At 43.6% G+C, this 27,401-nt stretch overlaps 1 protein-coding gene across 1 annotated transcript; it reads right to left on the bottom strand.

Moving 5' to 3' along the window:
• Positions 1-603: 603 nt before the first annotated feature.
• On the bottom strand, positions 604-27,401 carry GHSR (growth hormone secretagogue receptor). Its single transcript, XM_069768061.1, has 2 exons — positions 26,164-27,401; positions 604-1,400 (listed from the first exon to the last, which is right to left on the bottom strand). Exons 1-2 carry the CDS (start codon positions 26,972-26,974, stop codon positions 1,096-1,098), a joined length of 1,116 nt encoding a protein of 371 aa, XP_069624162.1. The 5' UTR covers positions 26,975-27,401; the 3' UTR covers positions 604-1,095.

Genomic DNA, 27,401 nt, shown 5'->3' with positions numbered 1-27,401 from the left:
TTGCACCTCTGGTTGAAACTGAGCACTCTATAAAGCTGCAACAAGCGGTAGCTTTACTTCTGCAACATCAGAGAATTACAGGGAACTGAAGCTGGCTGGAATCAAGAGCATGCAGTTTTAGTGATCTGTCCTGCTGGGAGCTTACAAGTCCTGGCTTCTTGCAATGTAGACACCTTCATAAAGATTAGTGAGGATTATGTTACACAAATTTTGATGAATTACAAGAGATGCTGAATTAATTAAGATTAATGAGTGGTTTGCACCTCCATGCTCTGTGCCAAATGTGCTACTCCATTCAGGGACTGATTCAAACTGGTCTGAATATGGCAAGTGTTTGATCATTTCAATTCCAAGTTGGGAAAAAAAATTGCGACTTTTCAAAACTGTCACACCACTTTTGTGCAATAAAAGCTTCGAAGAATTGGCCTTCTTGAGTTTATTTTTATGGCATGTGTTTTTCTCTGCTTTGCACGTAGTTGGTAGCACTTGATGGGCATCTTTGATAAGTCACTTATCATCTTATAAGTGTATGAGTGCCTAATACTCATTTGCCAAAAGAATTCGAAAACAGAATAACATTTGACAACCACAACCTCAAGTTTTGCTTAAGATTTTATTGTCCTTGCTATTATCACATGACATAAAACATTATACTTACTGTACTGAGGACCATTATTCTTTGGACACCAAGCATAGGGAGTGCATAAAACATGTGCAATGTACTACAGAAAGCTGACAGCTCATGGCAGCTCTTCAGACATATAGGTTATAGCTTCATAAATACAGTATGAACGTATGAAAGCCCCACATAAGAACCTTTTTGCCTTGAGCACCCTTTCCAAGAAACCAATACAAAAGATATCGCTTTCACTGAGGAAAATATCACTCTAAAAAAAGGAATGGATATTAAAGTTTTCACTGGTGCAAATCAGTGGCCAGGCTTTCCATCACACATAGACAGCGTTTTAATCCTGAGGTACTATAGTGTGTTACGATTAAACACAGCACAACTTATGGATCCTACAAGGTGTTTCTGGAACAGTATGGCTTCAGTGTTGTCAGGCAGAAGGCAGGACCTTGTACAGATGTCTCCAGTCATGAGCTCACGTAGGACTCTGTCCAGGCAGGGGAACTTTCATCATTCATCTGGTAAGGTGCTTTTCTGCAGACTTTCTTTAGTCGGAATAGTCTGCAGGCAGCTGCACGATATTTTTTTGACATGATATTGTACAAAATAGGGTTAATGGCAGCGCTCAGGTAAAAAAGCACAAAAGATACCAAGTTACAATACTGGCTGATCAGAGCTATTTCCCAGGATCCTGCTTCAAAGGATTTAGAGAACAGGTAGCGTGCCACGTGGAATGGTAGCCAGCACAGGATGAAGGCAAACACCACGACAGCTGAAAAAGAGAGAGAAAGGCATTAAATACAATGGTGATTACAATCCAACTTCATAGTGTTCAGTGTGTCGGTCTACATGTGGTAGAGAACTCCCACCTTTATCCTCCTCTGCTCTTTTCTAAAAGGTTCCTGCTATAACTGCGTATGGCCCATCACATCACTCTACTATGGGCTCTTGTATGGCTCCCATATACTGTTTTTGGTGCACAATGTAAAATAAACTGAAGATAAATAATGGTTATATACAGCATACATGTACAGTGGGGAAAATAAGTATTTGATACACTACCCATTTTGCACGTTTTCCCACCGACAAAGAATTGAGAGGTCTGTAATTTTTATCGTAGGTACACTTCAACTGTGAGAGACAGAATCTAAAAATAAAAACCAGAAAATCACATTGCATGATTGTTACATAATTAATTTGCATTTTATTGCATGAAATAAGTATTTGATACAATAGAAAAACAGAACTTAATATTTTGTACAGAAAACTTTGTAATTACAGAGGTCAGATGCTTCCTGTAGTTTTTGATCAAGCTTGCACACACTGCAGAAGTTATTTTGACCCACACCTCCATACAGATCTTCTCCAGATCTTTTAGGTAACGGGGCTGTGCTGGGCAAAATAGTTTAAATTGCCTCCAAAAATTTTCTATTGGGTTGAAGTCTGAAGACTGGCTAGGCCACTCCAGGACCTTGAAATGCTTCATACGGAGCCATTCCTTAGTTGTTCTGGCTGTGTTTCTGGTCATTGTCATGCTGGAAGACCCAGCAATGACCCATCTTCAATGCACTTACTGAGGGAAGTAGGTCGTCGGCCAAAATCTCACGATGCATGACCCCATCCATCCTCCCTTCAATACAGTGCAGTTGTCCTGTCCTTTGCATAAAAGCACCCCCAATGTATGATGTTTCCCCCACCATGCTTCATGGTTGAGACGGTGTTCTCAAGATTATACTTATCCTTCTTCTTCCTCCAAACATGGCAAGTAGAGTTGATACCAAAAAAGTTCTATTTTGGTCTCATCTGACCACATGACCTTCTCCCATGCTTCCTCTGGATCATCCAGATGATCATTGGCAAACTTTAAACAGGCCTGGACATGTGCTAGTGTGAGCAGAACCTTGCGTGCCCTGCAGAATTTTAATCCACGATGGCGTAGTGTGTTACTAACAGTAATATTTGACACTGTAGTTCCACATCTCTTGAGGTCATTGACTAGATCCTCCCATGAAGTTCTCTGCTGATTCCTGACCTTTCTCAGAATCGTTATCCCACAAAACGAAATTTTGCATGGAGCCTCAGACCGATGAATATTGACAGCCATCTTGTGCTTCTTCTATTTTCTAATAATTGCACCAACAGTTGTTGCCTTCTTACCAAGCAGTTTGCCTATTGTCCTGTAGCCCATCCCAGCCTTGAGCAGGTCTACATCTTTGTCCCTGGTGTCCTTAAACAGCTATTTGGTCTTAGCCATAGTGGAGAGGTTGGAGTGTGATTGATTGTGTGGACAGGTATCTTTTACACAGGTAACAAGGTCAAACAGATGCAATTAATACAGGCAATGAGTGCAGCAGAGGAGGGCTTCTTAACGAAAAACTAACAGGTCTGTGAGAGCCAGAATACTTGCTGGTCAGTAGGTGATCAAATACTTATTTCATGCAATAAAAAGCAAATTAATTATGTAAAATTCATACAATGTGATTTTCTGGATTTTTTTTTTGTGCACGATAAAGTGTACGATAAAAATTACAGACCTCTCCATTCTTTGTAGGTGAGAAAACTTGCAAAATCGGCAGTGTATCAATCACTTATTTTCCCTACTGTAGGTGAGTATATATACACTGCTCAAAAAAATAAAGGGAACGCTAAAATATCACATCCTAGATATCACCGAATGAAATCTTTCAATTGCAAATCTTTATTCACTACATAGTGGAATGCGTTGAGAACAATAAAACATAAAAATTATCAATGTAAATCAAAATTAATATGCAATGGAGGTATGAATGTGGAATGAAATTATTATTATTATTATTATTATTATTATTATTAATAATATTTATTTGATATGCAAAATCAAAATGGAAAATCAAATTACAGTCTTATCCAACTTCAGTGTAATTGCCTAAAGACAAGGAAATAATGCTCAGTTGTGTAAATGCTCTCACCCCTAGAGGTAAGGTAGCATGAAGCCAGCACAGTGTCCACAGCATGAAGCAGATACCAGGCAACAGGCCAGTACACCAGGAAACGTGGAGGGGGCCATAGAAGGGCAACAATCAAGCAGCAGGACTGCTACCTCCTCCTTTGTGCAAGATGGAACAGGAGGAGCAGTGCCAGAGCCCTCCAAAATGACCTCCAGCAGGCCACTAACATCAACATCCATGTGTCTGCTCAAAATATCAGAAACATACTCCATTAGGGTGGTATGAGGGCTTGATGTGCACAAGTGGGTGTTGAGCTTGCAGCCCACACCAAGAATGGCAGATTCGACATTGGCGCCCACGGATGAGAGCAGTTTCACACTTTGCACACATCCTCCAGCATGACCGATTTGGCAGTGGGTCAGTTATGGTGGGGAATTATTTCTTTGGAGGGCCGCAAAGCCCTTAATGTGCTAGCCAGAGGTACCCTGATGGCTATTAGGTAAAGGGATGAGATCCTCAGACCAATTCTGAGACTATATGCAGGTGCAGTGGGCCCTGGATTCCTTCTGATGCATATTAATGCTAGGCCTCATGTGGCTGAAGTGTGTCAGCAGTTAATGCATGATGAAGGAATTGATGCTATGGACTGACCTGTTTATTGGGCTCTCCATGCATGTGTTGTGACTGTCACACAGGCTAGTCACATGCAGCTGCAGAGCCGAACAGCTGATCAGCCGAAGTGATCCAAGTATCTGAGTTCACTCTGCAGCTTATTCGGTAAGTGCTATAGCTTGTGGAGTGCCTTCTAGCACCTTGGGGTACTCGGGCCGGGTGCGGTGGTTGTTAAAGGGGTGGTCACGGTGGCAGTGACCCGGTCCGTGGCCCTGGGTGTTCAAGTTAAAGGGAAGGTCTTTAAAGGGGTTGTTTTGAATAAAGAATGTTCGTGATGCAACCTGTGGTACTCGGTCAGGGGTGACCGACGCTGCTTAAAGGGGTACACTAGGGATGATTGCACTGCAGCAGGGATGATATGGCTTACCACAGGTGAAGCTTGATCCCACAACCACAACATATTAGACTCTCACCTACCATCAAAACCTTCAAAAAGAACCTGAAGACCTACCTCTTCCGGCAAGCCTACAACCTGCAGAAACCACTGATCGACCAAACCACTGCATGACCAGCTGTATCCTCACCTACTGTATCCTCACCCATCCCTTGTAGATTGTGAGCCCTTGCAGGCAGGGTCCTCTCTCCTCCTGTACCAGTTGCGACTTTTAGGGTATGTGCACACGTATAATGGTCCTCTGCAGATTTTTCTGCAGCGGATTTGATAAATCTGCAAGGCAAAAACGCTGTATTTTTGCTGCAGATTTATCGCGGATTTACCGTGGTTTTTGTGCGGATTTCACTGTGGTTTTCTATTGGAGCAGTTGTAAAACCACTGCGGAATCCGCATAAAGAAGTGACATGGTGCGGAATGTAAACAGCTGCGTTTCCGAGCGTTTTTTTCTGCAGCATGGGCACAGCGTTTTCTGTTTACCATAGGTTTACATTGTAATGTAAACTCATGGGAAACTGCTGCGGACCCGCAGCTGCGGGTCCGCAGCAAAATTCGCATCGTGTGCACATAGCCTTATTGTTCAAGGTTATTGTACCTGTTTTTATTAAGTATACCCCTCCTCACATGTAAAGCGCCATGGAATAAATGGCGCTATAATAATAAATAATAATAATAATCCCCAGGGCTCCCGGTGTAGTGGGTATAGATGACAGACGATGTAGTGCTGGAAAGAATTGGAGGACACAAGGTTGCAGTCTCTTTACCTTTTAGTGGTGGTATACAGCCACAGTCCAGGGTACGGATCACAGGTGATGCAGAGGTCTGGGCAGCCTGGAAGCGAATTGGAGCCCCTTTAACCAGGTGGGGTTGGGAGCCTTCCTTACTGCGCTGTAGTGTGCGTCCATTGCTGCCTGAGGCTTCTCACAAGATCCTCTCTCTCTCTGACCTAGGACAGTACCCTCATGGCAGGCAACGCAAGCCTTTTACAGGTGTCCCTAGTTGCGGCAACTCTGGGCTCTATATGCTGCTGTGCCTTCAGGTGTAGTTGTGGACAGGCAACTTGAAATCTCCTGCCCTCCGGTTTCTGCTGTAGGGCATACAGTCCCACACAGCCTCCTGGTGTCCGGTTCTTGCGCTTCAGCGTGGAGGGAGCTCAGTCACAGCTCCCCTCCTGCTCCTCACTTCTCCTGTGCTCCTTCTCCCTCACACTCTCTACAGATTGATCTGACAGGAGTTGCAGAACCTCATGTCTGCATGGCTCCAGCTCTCTTGCTGACTGACTACCTCACTCCTCCTCCAGCCAGAATATATAGGGAAGCCACCCACATACTGGATCAGAGCTCCTCCTTCTGGCCTGGAGTCAGAACAGTGTTGTGTGTATGTGTCACCTGTTAAAGGGATCCTTCCTTGCTTCCAGGCATGGCATCACACTCCCCGTGAGGAAGGCAATACCACCATAACTCCCAACTTTTGAAGAAGGGACAAAGGTAGTGGCGCGCGCAGTGCGCTGCAGCAAATTTTAGGCCATGCCCCTGACCACACCCATTTCACAACTAGTCACACCCATATCCATGTCTCAACCACACCCATTTAGCAGTGCAGATCACACTGTTTCATAAACAATAGTTATAAACATTAAAAAATATGGCCACACAGTGCTCCATACTGTATAATGCCCACACAGTGTTCCATACTATATAATGGCCCCACATGATGCTCAATACTGTGTAATGACCACACAGTGCTGCATACTGTATTATGGCTCCACATGATGCTGCATACAGTATAATTGTCACACATGATGCTCCATACTGTATAATGACCACACAGTGCTCCATACTGTATAATGACCACACATGATTCTCCATACTGTATAATGACCACACATGATGCTCCATACTGTATAATGGCCACACATGACAATGCCAGTGTACAGTCGGGGCTGTGTTATGATAAGGTAATTCAGTACCACAATGGACATAGAAGTCAGAGCACATACAGTGACCTGACAATAACCCAAAAACATAGAACGAGCTCTGAGACGTGGGAACTCTGCTGACCGCAATCCCTAATCCTCTCCAACCACACTAGAGGCAGCCGTGGATTGCGCCTAACGCTCCCTATGCAACTCGGCACAGCCTGAGAAACTAGCTAGCCTGAAGATAGAAAATAAGCCTACCTTGCCTCAGAGAAATACCCCAAAGGAAAAGGCAGCCCCCACATATAATGACTGTGAGTTAAGATGAAAAGACAAACGTAGAGATGAAATAGATTTAGCAAAGTGAGGCCCGACTTTCTGAACAGAGCGAGGATAGGAAAGGTAACTTTGCGGTCAACACAAAACCCTACAAACAACCACGCAAAGGGGGCAAAAAGACCCTCCGTACCGACTAACGGCACGGAGGTACACCCTCTGCGTCCCAGAGCTACCAGCAAGCAAGAAAAACCAAATAAGCAAGCTGGACAGAAAAAAACAGCAAACAAAATAACAAAAGCGGAACTTAGCTATGCAGAGCAGCAGGCCACAGGAACGATCCAGGAGGAAGCAAGTCCTATACTAGAACATTGACTGGAGGCCAGGATCAAAGCACTAGGTGGAGTTAAATAGAGCAGCACCTAACGACTTCCCCACCTCACCTGAGGAAGGAAACTCAGAAGCCGCAGTACCACTCTTCTCCACCAACGGAAGCTCATAGAGAGAATCAGCCGAAGTACCACTTGTGACCACAGGAGGGAGCTCTGCCACAGAATTCACAACAGGGCTGTAGATGTGTCCCAGCAGCTCTGCTTACAATACAGGCAAAGATTTCACCACCTGCCGCTGTCCACACTGCTGCCTCACAGATCCTGCACATTGCAATGTATTCCAGCTCTGCGAACTCTGCATGCACGCAGACAACACCCCATCTACTGGTCCACTCCATAACTTCTGTAGTATATAAAGGATATATATATATATATATATATATATATATATATATATGCTGTGCCTATGACTAACAGGCTGCACTAGATTGCTCTAACTGCTGCCACTACTCCTGGTTATAATGACTTTTACTGTAAGCACAGCAGGGCCAGCTGCATGTATGTGTGCAGTACACACACACACACACACACACACACACACACACGCACACACATACATACCTCAGAATGTCCTCTCTCCCTCTCTGAACCACTGCATGGGAAGAATATACAGAGGGGGCGTGGCCTATTACAAAGGCGTGTTGGCTGATTCTCATGTTGGCTGTGCAGGAGAAGTAGAGTCAGTTCCGCAGTATGAGGAACGGTTGGGAGCTATGATTCAGGGCTTGATGAGGTGTGCTGGAGTGAGAGGCGCTGGACTCATTATGCTTCTTATGCATACTGGACAAGTTTGTATACACACACACACACTACAGATACCACACAAACTACAGATACCACAGACACACTACAGATACCCAGATACCTCACACACAAGTAACACACATAAACACTACAGAAACTTCACACACAAGTAACAAACACACACTACAGATACCACACACACACACACACACTACAGATACCCCACACACACACACACACTTCAGATACCTCACACACACTCCAGACCTCCCAACCGTCCCAGGTCCAGCGGGACAGTCCCAATTTTGAGACTCAGTCCCACTGTCACGGCCAGGATCTTACTTTTCCCGCTCTGCACTATGATCCATTAGCTACAGACTGGTTGCTAAGAGACATCTGGAAACTTCCTCTGCAGCTTTCATACAACAGATCTGGATGGCTGCTCTGTGCGCCAGGACTTGTGATGAGGTCACAGGAGGGGAGGAGTCAGGGGTCACATGATCAGGGGCCTCCGTGTATGCAGGACTCTGCTGTGCTGGTGGTTATGGTGCTAGATGAGGGTAAGTTTATGTGTGGGGTCAGGAGGGGTTTACAGTGTGGATGTAGCAGAGCCGTGTGTGTATGAGGTTTATGGAGCGGAGCCATGTGTGTACAATATGTACGGATTGGAGCCGTGTGTGTATGAGGTGTATGGAGATGAGCCGCGTGTGTACGAGGTGCATGGAATGGAGCTGCATGTGTATGATGTGTACCGAGTGGAGCTGCGTGTGTACAAAGTGTATGGAGCGGAGCCGCGTGTGTACGATGTGTACAGAGTGGAGCCATGTGTGTGTGTACAGAGCGGAGTCGCATGTGCATAACTTCCAACCATCCCGGATCCAGCGGGACAGTCCCGATTTTGAGACTGTATCCCGCTGTCCCGGCCGGGATCCTTCTTTACCCACATGGCCTCTGACCAAATGTATTGCTGCTTTAAACTGCTAGCGTGATCGCTAGCTGTGTCGGATCAGAGCAGATATTTCTCCTCGCTCTGACACTGATTGGCACAGGAGACACGGAGAGGTCGTTATAAGTGGTGTACCTGAGCTGCAGCAATGTGAGCAGTCAGTGGCATGGCTGGATGACATCATTCAGCATTGAGAGAAGGCTGCTGGCTGTGGCCAGGGAGCACGGTGAGAGGTGTGTGTGTAGGTGTGTGTGTGTGTGGTGATGGAGAAGGCAATGATGGGGGTTGGGGAGAAGGCAATGATGGGGGTGGGGTAACTATGTGTGGCCATTATACTGTACGCAGCATCATGTGGGGCCATTATACTGTACCCAGCATCATGTGGGGCCATTATACTGTACCCAGGCATCAAGTGGAGCCATTATACAGTATGCAGCATCATGTGGGCCCATTATACTGTATGGAGCATCATGTGGGGCCACTATACTGTACACAGCATCTTGTAGGGCCATTATACTGTACGCAACATCATTTGTGGCCATTACACAGTATGGAGCACTGTGTGGCCATTATACAGTATTGAACATTATGTGGGGCCATTATACTGTATGGTGCATCATGATGGCCCATTATACTGTATGGAGCATCACAAGGAGCCATTACACTGTACGCAGCATCATGTATGGCCATTATACTGTACACAGCATCATGTGGGGCCGTTATACAGTATGAAGCACTGTGTGTCCATTATACAGTATTGAGCATCATGTGGGGCCACTATACTGTACACAGCATCATGTAGGGCCATTATACAGTATGGAGCACTGTGTGGCCATTATACCGTAATAAGCATCATGTGGGGCCATTATACTGTACGCAGCATTATTTTGGGCCATTATACAGTATGAGCACTGTGTGGCCATTATACAGTATTGAGCATCATGTGGGGCCATTATACAGTATGGAGCATCATATGGGGCCATTATACAGTATGGAGCAGTGTGGCCATTATACTGTATGCAGCATCATGTGGGGCCATTATACAGTATGGAGCACTGTGTGGCCATTATACAGTATTGAGCATCATGTGGAGCCATTATACTGTATGAAGCATCATGTGGGCCCATTATACTGCATGGAGCATCATGTGTGGCCACTATACAGTATGAAGCATCATGTGTGCCCATTATACAGTATGGAGCATCATGTGGGCCCATTATACAGTATGGAGCATCATGTGTGGCCATTATACAGTATGCAGCATCATGTGGGCCTGTTATACTGTATGGAGCACCATGTGGGGCCATTATACTGTACGCAGCATCATGTGGGGTCATTATAAATTATGGAGCACTGTGTGTGTCCATTATACAGTATTGAGTATCATGCAGGGCCATTATACTGTTTGCAGCATCATGTGGGGCCATTATACAGTATGGAGCACTGTGTGGCCATTATACAGTATTGAGCATCATGTGGGGCCATTATTCAGCATGGAGCATCATGTGTGGCCATTATACAGTATGGAGCACTGTGTGGCCATATTTTTTTCTGTTTATAATTATTGTTTATGAAACAGTGGGATTAGTAGTGCTAAATGGGTGTGGTTGGAGCATGTATATGGGTGTGACTAGTTGTGAAATGGGTGTGGTCAGAGGCATGGCCTAACATTTGCCATGGCGCGCTGCACGTGCCGCAAACTTTGTCCCTCTTTGCCTTCTTCAAAAGTTAGGAGGAATGCACTACAAACTACAGGTAACACACACACACACTACAGATACTACACACACAACACACACACTCCTCTATGCTGCAGGAGAGGCCGATATACATGCGCAGCTCCTTCTGCTCACAGCAAGCTCTTTCACATAACCTCCCCCACTCTCTCCTTCTCTGTCAGGTCTGTGGACAAGAGCAGGAGAAGATGTGACCATGAGGAATTTAGCTGCTTCTCTTTCTGTTCCTGGGAGCACACACAGGTAGATATAGCTGACCTTGCAACTTGGTTGCAGGTTCTCTCCCTCAGAGGCGCGCAGTGCAGGAGGACAGGAACACTGGCCAATCAGCTCTTCTATCAATCTGATGCTCATTGGCCAGTGTTCTTCTCCTGCACGGCACACCCCTTTTTTGAAAGGCTGAACCCAGCATGGTAAAAAAAATTTCAGTGTATAGAAAATTATTTGCACCCTCACCCAACCATTGGCATCGTGCATCGGCGGCTAACCATCCTCCGTCCCTGTCCGCGATTACACAGAAACGTACTGCTGCAGTCTCCCTATGTTCTGTCACTGCCATCAGAGACATCTTCAATGCTTTGTAAATACTTTCATGCCCTGCCACCGCACTAGACAGGATGAAGTGGGCAGTCTGATGTCCGGATCACAAGCTGCGGTGGGAGGCATGGCCAGAACAGCACAGCGCGGTCCCCATCCTGTTTCCAAGTTACCTCACTGCAGCGCTAGTGATCAGGACATCAGACTGCCCACTTCCTCCTTTCTAGTGCGGCGCGATCAAGTGCGCAAGGCAAGCAAATGCTGCCTGGCGTGCTGGCTGCTGAAGTGAGCTCTGGAATGCCCTCTGAGGGGGCGATATATCAAGCGGTCCATTACAACGATCGGCCCTTCTGGCATTTGCCAGAAATGCCCAATGGCCAGTCCGGCCCTGCTCTATAGCAATCTATGCACCAGTTCTCACGAGTGATTCTCCACACAAAAATCAGGGCAAGCACAAGTCTGATTCACTTAACGACCAGTGTTTCTGTAAACAGCAAGCATCTCCCTGTGAACTCCTATTACCTATCTGATGGCACCGAGAGCATGAGAAAGTTCTCCTGCTCACGGTGCCATCTGACAGGTCCTGCAAGTTCACAGCCAATGAACTCATTTCACCTTTGTGACGTCAATGTGAGCGACGTGAGAAAATTTCCCAGTAAAGACTAAGTATACATTTGTGAGCAGATATTAATAGACTGGGAAGCTCCATGGGTATTACCCCTTCCCAGGCTATAAACATCGGCACACAGCTGTTGGCTTTCCCTCTGCTGGTTACAAAAATTGTGCGGGAGCCCATGTAATTTTTTTCTGAAAAATAATCTTTTATTAATTAAATACATGTACAGTAATTTGCACACGCACTGCACTAATTGTATTTGTCACTGACATCTACGGTTTATATCTATCTATTCTATAGGTATTTACTGTATGTAATCCATCTCTTCTATCCTGTCGGCTCCTGCAGTGATTTTACAGTACATGGCAGATGAATTGCCGGCTTTTCTTCTATGTTATATATACATACATGTGTGTGTCACTGACATCTATATATCTATGTATTATATGTGTATATACAGTTGTTCTCAAAAGTTTACATACCCCGGCAGAATTTTTGCTTTCTTGGCCTTTTTTCAGAGAATATGAATAACACCAAAACTTTAACTCCACTCATGGCTAGTGGTTGGGTGAAGCCATTTATTGGCAAACTACTATGTTTTCATAATGACAACCCAAAACATCGAAATTACCCTGATCAAATACAACAATCCCTTGATATCTGCGATCTGATGTCTTATTCCAGAAAAATCCATGTTTTTCTTATAAGTAAATGACCTCTTCCAGGCTCTGGGGAGGAAGCTGCCTGGAAAATAATTCTGTTTCTATAAAAAGACCAGTAGCGCTTCAACCCTTAAGAAACTCGGCAGCAAGTAATGATACAATTCCACCTTTTTGTATCGTAATCTATATACAAAAATAAAAAACAAGTAACACCTGCGCTGAGTAACAAAAAAATCCTCCAAACCACACAATTTATGTTGTCAAAGAGAAAGAATTTCTATAGGTTACCATACCAAAATAACCAGAGTATACCCGTGGTATGGATAAGTGTCCTATTTCATAGGATACCAGGAGCGTTTTGGTTATCAAATGGGTAAATAAATTGTTACCTTTGAATAATCAGTGGAATTAACCGGCCCCTTGTGATGGTCTTACTGAATCATGTCCATTGCATCCGTAGTATGAAAGAAACTGGCAGGCTTCCTGCAATTGTCCTATTAGGCTATGTCCACTGCGGTTTATGTCTTCAGATAAAGCCACTCTGGGTTGAGTCCGCTGCGTCCGTCGTTCCGGTGTGTGTCTTCAGGTGGAGCCGCTCTGTGCGCTGCCCCGGCCGGCGGCAGAATGCTCAAAGCACGCTCCCCGCTTGGGATTATTGAGCGCTGGAGTAGCCGCTGGGTCCTCTGCCGAAGCAGGACCTTCCGTGACGTCACGGTCACGTGAGTAAACACGTGACTAGGCTAAGGAGAGCAGCGAGGACCAAATCCTACGCGTTTCGGAACTACCGTGTTCCTTCTTCAGGTCCCTGATTATTCAAAGGTAACAATTTATTTACCCATTTGATAACCAAAACGCTCCTGGTATCCTATGAAATAGGACACTTATCCATACCACGGGTATACTCTGGTTATTTTGGTATGGTAACCTATAGAAATTCTTTCTCTTTGACAACATAAATTGTGTGGTTTGGAGGATTTTTTTGTTACTCAGCGCAGGTATTACTTGTTTTTTATTTTTGGAAAATAATTCTGCCTCAGAAAATTATTTTAAATAAAAGGGGGAGTTACCCGCGTGAGACAAATAACTAACACAGAACAGGAAAACTTTGTCATCTTGCAAAAACATTTTTGGTGGGTCTCTGATATCTGCTGTATTGTAACAATATTGCAACCATGTCTGCCTATGAGATGGAAGCTGAGAGGAACCTGCAGATGTGTCAGGTACAATTACACACAGCTCTGCAGTGAGATCAGGTGAACAGAGAGCGGCCATTACACATCATACGGGTAACTCCTTTCATGTAAAATAATCTCCAGAGACAGCGTCCTCCCCAGAGCCTGGAAGAGGTCATTCACATAAAGATGATTTCTCAACAAAAAGCATTAGATATGAGATACACAGGTAGGACTTTTTTTTCCCTTTAAAGTGAATCTGTCACCAGGTTTTTGCTACCTCATCAGACAGCAGCTTGATGTAGGAAAAAAATGCTTATTCCAATGATATATTGCTTAGTTTATTGTGTGCAGCTGTTGGGGGTATGCACACAATCAGGAGCTGAACCAGTCCACATCACAGCTTTTTTGTACACTGTCTATTGACAGTAAGCTGCTTATCAGTGTAGGGGGCGTGGTCAGACTATTTGGCACGAGGGAGCTGGTCTGAACAAAGATAATCTCTTGGTGATAAAACCTTAACTGTATGAAAACAACAACACATGGCCTAAAAAGTGACACATCTCTGAAATCAGTTTCTCAGCCCCTACCTCATGCTAGCCTCAGATTATGTAGTAAAAAACGGATGGCAGATTCCCTTTAAGTTTATTTACCCTATTTCATAGTTGGCCATATAGCTTCATAAGGTGGCCTGTCATGATATATTCACCAAAGCAGTAATGGTGATGCAGGAATCATGCACTTTTTTACCATGAAGATTTTGATGAGATTGCAATTGTAGTTTCATTTAAAAAATATAAACAACAAGTGTGCAAACATATTCCTGGAGCTGTGGAAAACTGCATGGTACCATATGTAAAATATTGTTTTAAGGGCTGTGATTTTCCTCATCAAAATGACTAGGGCTTATTACAGTGTCATAAAGCAGTGTGTCGTAGACACCATGTTGTAAATCACATTAACTACAGTTCAGCATTAGGCCTCTGTGCTCAAGTACAGCTGTCTGTGAATATGACCTTAGAGTAATAATATTCCTGATACAATAAAAGAAAACTCACGTACGACAACAGTTCATTGAATGCGGTGGCAATTTCAACAGAACAGGAATAAGTGGCAACGATACACTATGTGTTGCTTATCTCCAGGGGAAGCAAAGGGAGAAGAATGAAACAATTAAGGCTGGTTTCACATTTGCGTTTAAAGCCACAGCGTTTTAAACGCATCTGCAAGTGGTGGAAAAAACACATATAAACGCGTACAAACGCAGCATTTTTTAGACGCCGCGTTTGTATGCGTTTACATGCGTTTTTTCCTGCATTTGCGCTTTTGGTACGCATGATGAGAAATTTCACAAGCTGGTTTTTGTTCATTCTGCTTCACAAAAATTGGAATAAAATGCAATCAAAAATGTCACGTGCCCGAAAATGTTACCAATAAAATAAAAATGACTCTGTGGACCAAAATATGGAAAAATGTGGTAACGCAAAAAATATTTTTTGGGAATAAAAAGCGTCTTTCAGTGTGTGACAGCTGCCAATCATAAAAATCCACTAGAAAAACCCCTTATAAATAGAAATCAAACCCCCTTCATCAACTTTAGTTAGGGAAAAATTAAAAAATTAAAAAAATGTATTTATTTCCATTTTCTCATTAGGGTTAGGGTTAGCGTTAGGGTTAGGGTTAGGGTTAAGTTTAGATTTAGGGTTAGGGTTAGGGTTAGGTTTAGAGTTAGGGTTAGTGCTAGGGTTAGGGCTAGGGTTAGGGTTAGGGTTAGGGCTAGGGCTAGGGCTAAGGTTAGGGTTAGGGCTAGGGTTAGTGTTAGGGTTAGGGCTAGGGTTAGGGTTTGGATCCCTTTATCATCTTGATTGTGGGGGTGGCTTATCAGTGTATAGACTTGTTTTTCTCTATTGAAACTCATGCATTCAAAAACGCAACCAAACGCATGTGCTTAAAAACGCATGCGTTTACATAGACAGCAATACGTTTTTTTGATGCAATCGAACGCATGCTTTTTTTGCGGCAAAAAAAAGCCTCTAGAAATTCCTACATGTTGCATTTCCGCACCAAAACGCAAGCATCGAAACGACGCATGCGTCGACAAACGCGGCCAAACGCGTACAAAAAAAACGCATGCGTTTTTAATGTTAAATATAGGAAAACAAGACGTATGCGTTTATATGCGTTAAAACGCAGCGGCAAAAAACGCAAATGTGAAACCAGCCTAATCCTGTATAATCGATTTTCACTGAAGTCAGCAAAGATCTCAGGGGTCAGTGCCTCGGGGATAGCTGATTTATATACAATTTTACAGGTTTATCTTTTTAAAATGATCAGTTTAAAATCAATATTTAATATCAAGCGTGAAAACTTTCAAAAAAGGAGTATGCATCTATATTCTGATATGGACATATAAAGTAAGTACACCAGGTACATCAGGTCTAACAAATCTCTTTAATAATGTATTGCAGGGTGAAGTATGTTGACAGGCTTATCTTAAAAACAGATTGTTTCAGACATGTCAAGATAAACTACTGAGAACAGTTGTTTTCAAGTGCAAAGATTATAATTAGGGACTTCTTCAAATACAATTTATAACCATAGTCCCTGCTGTTTGCTAAAAAGCAACTTAAATATAGAGATAACGTGTCTTGCTGTGTCATTCACATTAGCAGCAGGTGCTGGTGGCAGTATACATGTTCAGCTCTCCCAGGCCACTAAGGGACTGAAGGCCAGACCGCTGCTCTGAGTAGTAACCGCTGTTTAAATTTCTATTTCATAAATAATATTCAGGAAAATAAGCAACTTTGTAATATATCTTATTAGAGACATTTGCTTCTCTTACCTCCTGGATTGATTTTTTTTTAGTCTCAATTCATATGTAAAATCTGTAAAATCTGTATTCAGCGAAGACAGATTTCCTCAATAATGAGATACGAGATGACAGTTAGGCCGGCGTCACACTCAGCGTAGGGAACTACGGTCCATATTTTACAGGTTTAATACGCAGAAATGATCCCAAAATAGTGATCCGTATGTCATACGTAGGCAGGGTGTGTCAGCGTATTTTGCGCATAGCATCCTCCGTATGTAATCCGTATGGCATCCGTATGGTGAGATTTTCTCTCCGGCTTGCAAAATGGACATAGAATGGATCCATGGGCTCAAATATTCGTGAAAACATATATACCGTATATACTCGAGTATAAGCCGAGATTTTCAGCCCAAATTTTTGGGCTGAAAGTGCCCCCCTCGGCTTATACTCGAGTCACGGTAGTGGTGGGGTCGGCGGGTGAGGGGGTGAGGGCGCTGAGGTATACTTACCTAGTCCCAGCGATCCTCGCGCTGTCCCTGCCTTCCTCCCCGTCTTCTGTGCTGCAGCGTCTTCCCCTCTTCAGCGGTCACGTGGGACCGCTCATTAGAGATATGAATAAGCGGCTCCACCTCCCATAGGGGCGGAGCCGCCTATTCATTTCTCTAATCAGCGGTGCCGGTGACCGCTGACAGGAAGATGCTGCAGCACAGAAGACGGGGAGGAAGGCAGGGACAGCGCGAGGATCGCTGGGACTAGGTAAGTATGTTATATTCACCTGTCCGCGTTCCAGCCGCCGGGTGTCGCTCCATCTTCCCGGCGCCTCCATCTTCCCGGCGTCTGCGCTCTCACTGTTCAGGCAGAGGGCGCGATGACGCATATAGTGTGTGCGGCGCCCTCTGCCTGATCAGTCAGAGCAGAGACGCCGGGAAGATGGAGGCGCCGGGACCGGACGATGGGAGCTGCAATCAAGGGAGGTGAGTATGTGGTTTTTTTTTTTCATTGCAGCAGCAGCAGCAGCACAGATTTATGTGCAGCATCTATGGGGGCAGTATGAACGGCACACAGCACTATATGGGGGCAGTATGAACGGCACACAGCACTATATGGGGGCAGTATGAACGGCACACAGCACTATATGGGGGCAGTATGAACGGCACACAGCACTATATGGGGGCAGTATGAACGGCACACAGCACTATATGGGGGCAGTATGAACGGCACACAGCACTATATGGGGGCAGTATGAACGGCACACAGCACTATATGGGGGCAGTATGAACGGCACACAGCACTATATGGGGGCAGTATGAACGGCACACAGCACTATATGGGGGCAGTATGAACGGCACACAGCACTATATGGGGGCAGTATGAACGGCACACAGCACTATATGAGGCATCTGTGCAGCATCTATGGGGGCAGTATGAACGGCACACAGCACTATATGGGGGCAGTATGAACGGCACACAGCACTATATGGGGCATCTGTGCAGCATCTATGGGGGCAGTATGAACGGCACACAGCACTATATGGGGCATCTGTGCAGCATCTATGGGGCAATATGAACGGTGCAGAGCACTATATGGCACAGCTATGGGGAAATAATGATCTATTTTTATTTTTGAAATTCACCGGTAAATGCTACATTTCCACCCTAGGCTTATACTCGAGTCAATAAGTTTTCCCAGTTTTTTGTGGCAAAATTAGGGGGGTCGGCTTATACTCGGGTCGGCTTATACTCGAGTATATACGGTATATATATATATATATATATATATATATACATATACATATACATATATATATATATATATATTCATATTACATACAGAGCAAGATAGCAAAAGCCGGCAATTGAATTACCGGCTTTTCTGCTATCTCCTTCCCAAACCCGACATGATATGAGACATGGTTTACATACAGTAAACCATCTCCTATCCCTTATATTTTTGCATATTCCTCACTACTAATGTTAGTAGAGTCTGTGAGCAAAATTTGGGGGCCATAGCTGTTAAAATAAAGGGTTAAATTGCGGAAAAAACTGGCGTGGGTTCCTCCGCCATTTTCTCCACCAGAGTGGGAAAGCCAGTGACTGAGAGCAGATATTAATAGCCTAGAGAGGGACCATGGTTATTGCCCCCTTCCCCCGGCTAAAAATATCTGCCCCCAGCCACCCCAGAAATGGCACATCTGTAAGATGCGCCTATTCTGGCACTTAGCCTCTCTCTTCCCACTCCCTTGTAGAGGTGGGATATGGGTTATTAAAGGGTTAATGCCACCTTGCTATTGTAAGGTGACATTAAGCCTGGTTAATAATGGAGAGGTGTCAATAAGACACCTATCCATTATTAATCCAATAGTAGTAAATGGTTAATAAAACACACACACATTAAGAAAAAAAGTATTTTATTGAAATAAATACACAGGGTGTTGTAATAGTTTATTATACTCTTAATCCAAATGATGACCCTTGTTCTGTAAAAGACAAAAAAGAAAAAAGCAACAATATCCAATACCTTTCCGGTGCTCAGTCACGTCCCACGCTGTAAATCCATCTGAAGGGGTTAAAAAATTTTACAGCCAGGAGCCTGCTAATGCAGCTGTGCTCCTGACTGTAAAATCTGGGGAATGAATTGAAATCAGGGGAACGTAGCATCATAGACTTACGGTGCTGCGCCCCCTGCTGGTATAAACTCATATGAACTCTAGCGTGAGAAAATATTCAGAAAAATTCCCACGCTCAAGTTCATATGAGTTTATACCAGCAGGGGGCGCAGCACCACAAGTCTACGAAGCTACGTTCCCCTGATTTCAATTCATTTCCCAGATTTTATAGCCAGGAGTACAGCTGCATTAGCAGGCTCCTGGCTGTAAAAATTTTTAACGCCTTCAGATGGATGTACAGCGTGGGCCGTGACTGAGCGCCTGAAAGGTATTGGATATTGTTGCTTTTTTCTTTTTTGTCTTTTACAGAACGAGGGTCGCCATTTGGATTAAGAGTATAATAAACTATTACAACACCTTGTGTATTTATTTCAATAAATTACTTTTTTCCTAAAGTGTGTGTGTTTTATTAACCATTTACTACTATTGGATTAATAATGGATAGGTGTCTTATTGACACCTCTCCATTTTTAACCAGGCTTAATGTCACCTTACAATAGCAAGGTGGAATTAACCCTTTATTATCCCATATCCCACCACTACAGGGGAGTGGGAAGAGAGAGGCTAAGTGTCAGAATAGGTGCATCTTCCAGATGTGCCTTTTCTGGGGTGGCTGGGGGCAGATGTTTTTAGTCGGGGGGGGGGGGGGGCAATAACCTCTCTAGGCTATTAATATCTGCCCTCAGTCACTGGCTTTCCCACTCTGGCGCCAGTTTTTTCCATGATTTAACCCTTTATTTTAACAGCTAGAGCCCCTAAATTTTGCACACAGACTCTACTAACAGTAGTGAGGAATATGCAAAACTATAAGGGATATGAAATGGTTTACTGTATGTAAACCATGTCTCATATCCTGTCGGGTTTGATAAGGAGATAGCAAAAGCCGGCAATTGAATTACCAGCTTTTATGCTATCTAGCGCTGTATTAAATATAAATACCGTATATACTCGAATATAAGCCTAGATTTTCAGCCCAAAATTTTGGGCTGAAAGTGCCCCTCTTGGCTTATACTCGAGTCACGGTGGGCGGCAGGGTCGGCGGGTGAGGGGGAGAGGGCGCTGAGGCATACTTACCTAGTCCCGGCGATCCTGGCGCTCCCCCTGCCAGTCCCACGGTCTTCGGTGCTGCAGTTCTTCTCCTCTTCAGTGGTCACGTGGGACCGCTCATTAGAGAAATGAATACGCGGCTCCACCTCCCATAGGGGTGGAGCCGCATATTCATTTCTCTAATTAGCGGTGTCGGTGACCACTGATAGAGGAAGAGGCTGCGGCACCGAAGACCATGTGACAGGCAGAGGGAGCGGGACGCCGGGAGCAGGTAAGTATGTAATATTCACCTGTCCCCGTTCCACACGCCAGGCGCCGCTCCATCTCCCCAACGTCTCTCCGCTCTGACTGTGCAGGTCAGAGGGCGCGATGACGCATATAGTGTGAGTGGCGCCCTCTGCCTGATCAGTCAGTGCGGAGAGACGCCGGGACCGGACGCTGGGAGCTGCAAGCAAGAGAGGTGAGTATGGCGTTTTTTTTTTATTGCAGCAGCAGCAATGGCACAGCTTTCTATGGGGCAATAATGAACGGTGCAGAGCACTATATGGCAGCTATGGGGCAATACTGAACGGCGCAGAGCACTATATGGCAGCTATGGGGCAATAATGAACGGCGCAGAGCACTATATGGCAGCTATGGGGCAATACTGAACGGCGCAGAGCACTATATGGCAGCTATGGGGCAATACTGAATGGCGCAGAGCATTATATGGCAGCTATGGGGCAATACTGAACGGCGCAGAGCACTATATGGCAGCTATGGGGCAATAATAAACGGTGCAGAGCACTATATGGCAGCTATGGGGCAATACTGAATGGCGCAGAGCACTATATGGCAGCTATGGGGCAATAATGAACGGCGCAGAGCACTATATGGCAGCTATGGGGCAATACTGAACGGCGCAGAGCACTATGTGGCAGCCATGGGGCAATAATCAACGGCGCAGAGCACTATATGGCAGCTATGGGGCAATACTGAACGGCGCAGAGCACTATATGGCAGCTATGGGGCAATACTGAACGGCGCAGAGCACTATATGGCAGCTATGGGGCAATACTGAACGGCGCAGAGCACTATATGGCAGCTATGGGGCAATACTGAACGGCGCAGAGCACTATATGGCAGCTATGGGGCAATACTGAACGGCGCAGAGCACTATATGGCACAGCTATGTGGCAATAATGAACGGTGCAGAGCACTATATGGCACAGCTCTGGGGCAATACTGAATGGTGCAGAGCACTATATGGCACAGCTATGGGGCAATAATGAACGGTGCAGAGCACTATATGGCAGCTATGGGGCAATAATGAACAGTGCAGAGCACTATATGGCACAGCTATTGGGCAGTAATGAACGGTGCAGAGCACTATATGGCACAGCTATGGGACAAAAATGAACGGTGCAGAGCACTATATGGCACAGCTTTATATGGCACATCTATGGGGCAATAATGAACGGTGCAGAGCACTATATGGCACAGCTTTATATGGCACATCTATGGGGCAATAATGAACAGTATGGAGCATTATATGTGGCACAGCTTTATATGGAGCATCTTATGGGGCAATAATGAACGGTATGGAGCATCTATTTTTATTTTTGAAATTCATCGGTAAATGCTGCGTTTCCTACCCTAGGCTTATACTCGAGGCAATAAGTTTTCCCAGTTTTTTGTGGCAAAATTAGGGGGGCCGGCTTATACTCGGGTCTGCTTATACTCGAGTATATACGGTATATATAAATATATATATATGTGTCTCACTGACTATATATATATATATATATATATATATATATATATATATATATATATCCTATGTGTAGACATTTACTCTATCTATTCTGTTCTAACCTGTCAGTGTGATTTTACTCTACACCGCACTGAATTGCCGGCTTTTCTCTAGAACACTGCTGCGTATTTCTCGCAAGTGACACTGATGGTCTGTGTGTAATCCGTAATTTTCTTGCCCTCATAGACTTTCATTGGTGGATTTTTGGTGCAATACGCTGACAAACGTAGCATGCTGCAATTTTCTCACCCCGTAAAAAACGGCTGAGAAATATACAGCAGATAGGAGCTGCACCATAGAGAATCATTGGTCCGTGTGCAATGCGTAGTTTTTGCGCCTCTCATACGTCCATAAAACTCTCTAGTGTGACGCCGGCCTTAGAGTAAGGCTGCCGTCACACGATCAGTATTTGGTCAGTATTTTACCTCAGTACCTGTAAGCCAAAACCAGGAGTGGGTGATAAATCCAGAAGTGGTGCATATGTTTCTATTATACTTTTCCTCTAATTGTTCCACTCCTGGTTTTGGCTACAAATACTGATGTAAAATACTGACCACATACTGCTAGTGTGACAGCAGCCTTAAACATAGATATTCTGCTGCAAGTTCTCCTGAAAACTTCTCCATAGAACGTTGTAAGCACCAACTGTCATCTCCTAGGTTTTTATCTGTGAAAGGAGAATTCTGAGAATGAACGTTCAGTCCAAGAGGAGAAAGACGCAGATTTCTCTTCTAAGATATATTACAAAGTTGCTAATTGCTGATTTATCGAAAAAAGAAAATCGATGGATACTCTTTTAAGCCATGTGGCAATGATAACGATCTTATCAGGTCGGAATAGTCCATGTGACTTCGGACTAAAAGGGAAGCGTGTGTTTAACGTGACATTCATAAGTCTCCATATGTTTAATGATGGAGTCCAACCCATTATTTACGTGCCCATACTCCTGCGATGTACTCGGTCAGTGTTCACTGCTCTTTGGGCTTTATATTCATGAAGAAAGAAGACTAAGATGAACGGGACTACAAATGATCTTCAGAATTAGGTGAGGAGAAATGGAGCATTCAAAAGTGTTGATTATCATTCCGCAGTGCGTTATCTGGGGGTCCCAGACCACCGTGTGAGGAGGCAATGTGTGACTGTGCTCTTCCAATACACTCCATGTATGACTTCCCTGCACTCTGTTTAGAGCAGCAATGAATTGTGCATTCTCATCAGCATTCAGTTTTATACTGGCTTTCCGCCATCTCTGTAAACACACAAAATAAGTTTACACAGTTGTAAACACTTGTAGCGCAATTTAAGCTATTTCTCCCATAGGAGCCAATGCATTCTAATATATATGCAAGCACAAATATTTATGAGCGGAGGACAATTCTTCTATTCTTGGTATAGCCATAATAATCAACGTCCTAAGGAAAGATTATTTTCTTTGAGGAGTCACAAACTACTAATAAGACGAAGAGTCACTGAATGGTGGGGAGCCCAATTACTGCTCCCCATGGAGACCACAGCGAAACATTTTATTCTCATTTTGACAATAGAATGAATCGTATGGCTGCTTTTGGCTGGTTTCACATACAGAATTTAGCTGATTTTGCAAGGAGGCCTGATAAAAATCCATAGTAAAATGTTGTAAAATCTGCATATATAATGTTTTGGTTTGCTATGTTTTTTTGTGGTGTTTATCGCAAAATGCAGAGCGCTGTAGATTTATCGTACCGGACTGCCCCCCCCATGGGTGAGTATAATATAACTTATTTTTCTTCACTTGCAGGTCGGACCAGGGGCTTATCTACAGCATTATAGAATGCTGTAGATAAGCCCTGAAAGGCAGTGGCCGCATCTTATAGCGGCAAAATCTGCTGACAGGTTCCCTTTAAGGCATTTTTCACTACACAACTATATAAAAAGATTTGCAAGTACAACTAAAAAAATGACCAAAATGTATGTAAAAAGATCATAAAATACCATTTAAACTGCAAATGGTATTTTCATGCGTGTTTAAATGCTAGAAAAAAATTTGCAAAGATGTTTTTGTCATTGTGCCAACAGATGGTTAACCCCTCCACGCCACAGCCCTTTTTCATTTTTGCGTTTCTGTTTTTCGCTCCCCTTTCTTCCCAGAGCTATTTTTTTTAATTTTTCAGTCAATATGGCCATGTGAGGCTTGCTTTTTGCGCGATGAGTTGTACTTTTGAACAACACCGTTGGTTTTACCATATTGTGTACTGGAAAACAGGAAAATAATTCCAAGTGCCATAAAATTGCAAAAAAGTGCAATTCCACAACTGTTTTTTGGATTTTTTTTACCATGTTCAACAAATGCTAAAACTGACCTGCAATTATGAGTCTACAGGTCATTACTAGTGATGAGCGAATATACTCGTTACTTGAGATTTCTCGAGCACACTCGGGTGTCCTCCGAGTATTTTTTAGTGCTTGGAGATTTAGTTTTTCTTGTCGCAGCTGAATGATTTACATCTGTTAGCCAGCATAAGTACCGTACATGTGGGGGTTGCCTGGTTGCTAGGGAATCTCCACATGTAATCAAGCTGGCTATCAGATGTAAATCATTCAGCTGCGGCAAGAAAAACTAAAACTCCGAGCACTAAAAAATACTCAGAGGACACCCGAGCATGCACGAGAAATCTCGAGTAACGAGTATATTCGCTCATCACTAGTCATTGCAAGTACATAGACACCAAACATGTCTAGATTCTTTTTTATTCAAGTGGTAAAAAAAAATCCAAATTGTGGTTAAAAAAAAAATTGCGTCATTTTCCGAGACCAGTAACGTTTCCATTTTTCATGATCTCGGGTTCGGTTAGGGCTTATATTTTGCGTGCTGAGCTGACATTTTTAATGAAACCATTTTTATGTGGATACGATCATTTGATCGCATTTGATTATTGCATTTTAATGCAATGTTTTGGTGACCAAAAAATCGTAATTCTGGCATTTTGACTTTTTTTCTCGCTACGCCATTTACCGATCAGATTGATACTTTTTATATCTTGATAGATTGGACGATTCTGAGCGTGGCAATGCCATACACGTGTATTTTTTTAGTTTTTTTATTATTTTATTTTTAATAGGGCGAAAGGGGGGTGATTTAAACTTTTAACTTTTTTAACTATTTTTAAAAACTTTTTTTTACTTTTCACTTGCTTTAAGAGTCTCCATGGGAGACTAGAAGCTGTGATAATCCAAAGGTCTCTGCTACACACAGGTGATGATCAGATCGCTTGAGATCAGATTGCTATGAGTGCTGACAACCGTAGAGGTCTGCTGGAGACATTTGATTGTCATACTGACCCATCAGTGACCCGCGACCACGTGGGCAGGATTTCCTACTCGCTTCTGGTAAGTGCAAGTTAAATGCCTCTGTCAGAGATTGACAGTGGCATTTAACAGGTTAACAGCCATGGGTGGATTGCGATTCCACCTGCAGCTGTTAGAGGCACATGTCTGCTGTTCAAAACAGCTGACGTGTGTCGGGAAAGATGTGGGCTCAGAGCCGGAGTCCACATCAAATGGAAGGACATGACATGCGCAGTACATGCATGGTGCATGTCATGTAGGGGTTAAAGGCCAATTAGTAACCAAATGCAATACAAAAAAGCTATAAATACTAGACATGGAAAGAAAAAAAGATTCAATGGTGGCTCAGTGATTAGCACTGCAGCCTTGCAGCACTCGGGTCCTGGGTTCCAATGCCACCAAGGACAACACCTGCAAACAGTTTGTATGTTCTCCCAGTGTTTGTGTGGGTTTCCTGTGGGTTCTTGGGTTTCCTTCCACACATACTGAAAGGGAATTTAGATTGTGAGCCCCATTGGGGACAGTGAGGATTATGTCTGTAAGTTACTGACGCTATACAAGTATGATAAATACAGTAAATAGATGATGGAGAGAGAACTAGATGATAATGATAGATTTTTAGTCACTGGTAGTAAACATAAAAAAGTGAGCTAAAGATGATGTTATAGACACTGATAAATGTTCTGATATTATCAGAATATATCAACAAACCATCAAATTCTCAAAAGATACATACAATCAATATAATCGGTTCTATTTGTCCCCACAGTGAATAATGTGCACAGCTTTAGTAATTGTATATTTAGGGTTTAGGTGAGCATAAGATTTCTCATAGTGACAGTCTAAATTAATATAATGAAAAGTTATAAAGCACAAGACATAAATATCACAAATGGCTTTCCTACCTAGCATTTTGACAGTCTGTTTGTTATTCTTGTCCCTGTGAGTGACACTGGGTCCTAGAGAGTCCATCTTCCTTCTCCACAATTTCCTTCCAATAAGGCTGTACAGAACAGTGAGGCAGAAGACAGGCAAGAAGAAGAAGACACTTGATGTCCACACCATGATGGTGAGGAGTCCAGACTTGACTGCATACTCTGTTGCTTTGCATTCATTTGTTTCTAGAGGATTGGTCCCATTCTCATGTTCAACCCCGACCAAGACAAAGATAGGTCCAGCACTAACAAAAGATACTGCCCAAAGAACAAATATGACCAGTTTCACTCTGCCTTTGGTGATGACCACCTTAGCTTTCAGAGGAAAACAGATGGCAAAATATCTCTCCACACTTAGAGCAGTGATATTCAGAATTGTGGAGTAAGTGCAACTTTCACTGATGAATTGGAACAGCTTGCAAAGAAGGCTTCCAAAATTCCAAGGTCTATATTGCCAGAGCTTGTACAAGTCAAGTGGCATGCAGAGAAAGATGAGAAGGTCTGAGAATGCCATGCTAGAGAGATAAAGGTTAGTTGTAGTCCTCATATCCTTGTACTTAGACACCACTAACATTGTCATGATATTACCAAATATCCCAATAATAAACAGGAGAACACAAACCACAGTTATTCCAGTAAGGACTGGAATTGGGAAAAGATAAATGGGGTCTTCTGGCCAGGTAGAATTATAGTAAAAACCCTTAGTTATATTGTCTGAATATATTTCACTGGACATGGTTCTCACCTGGCCATAAATAAAGTTGGGGGATATTCTCACCATGAAGATTCCAAAAAAGCATATGAGATTTCTTCATTTCCACTAGAGAATTATATGTTGACCTTTAGAGAAATTCAGCTATTGAACATATCAGGGCACAGGTGCAAGCTTGAAGAATCTGGTCTACAAATCATCACCTTTTATAGAGTGATCTAATGTGCCCCAAATAATAGGCAATGAGGACTGCAGTGTAGGCTTCACCCAAGAAAAAAATAAGGTCTGAATTCCATTTTATGGTAGAGCTGGAAAAAAAGGAAATAGATGTTCTCTTGAATTTCTGGTCCACATAACATATTTTCTTGGGCATTCTTCATTAAGGGTCTAGTCCTATAAATTCTCTTCAGAGATGATGTGGAAACTTGGAGAGCAATAGAAGAGTTCTTTGTGGTCAAGTCTCATCTTTCCTTTTCTGGGTAATAGAAGAGTTCTC

Source organism: Ranitomeya imitator, chromosome 5 (assembly GCF_032444005.1).
Source record: "Ranitomeya imitator isolate aRanImi1 chromosome 5, aRanImi1.pri, whole genome shotgun sequence".
Classification (NCBI taxonomy): Eukaryota; Metazoa; Chordata; class Amphibia; order Anura; family Dendrobatidae; genus Ranitomeya; species Ranitomeya imitator.
The sequence above is the reverse complement of the archived record's forward strand: the minus strand, read 5'-3'. Positions and strand labels throughout refer to the sequence as shown.

Coding starts and splice junctions, on each gene's coding strand:
- GHSR (XM_069768061.1), bottom strand. CDS start 26,974: ATGGTGAGAATATCCCCCAACTTTATTTATGGCCAGGTGAGAACCATG. Junction 1,401..26,163: donor ACAGACTGTCAAAATGCTAG/GTAGGAAAGCCA, acceptor TCTCTTTTTCAG/CTGTCGTGGTGTTTGCCTTC.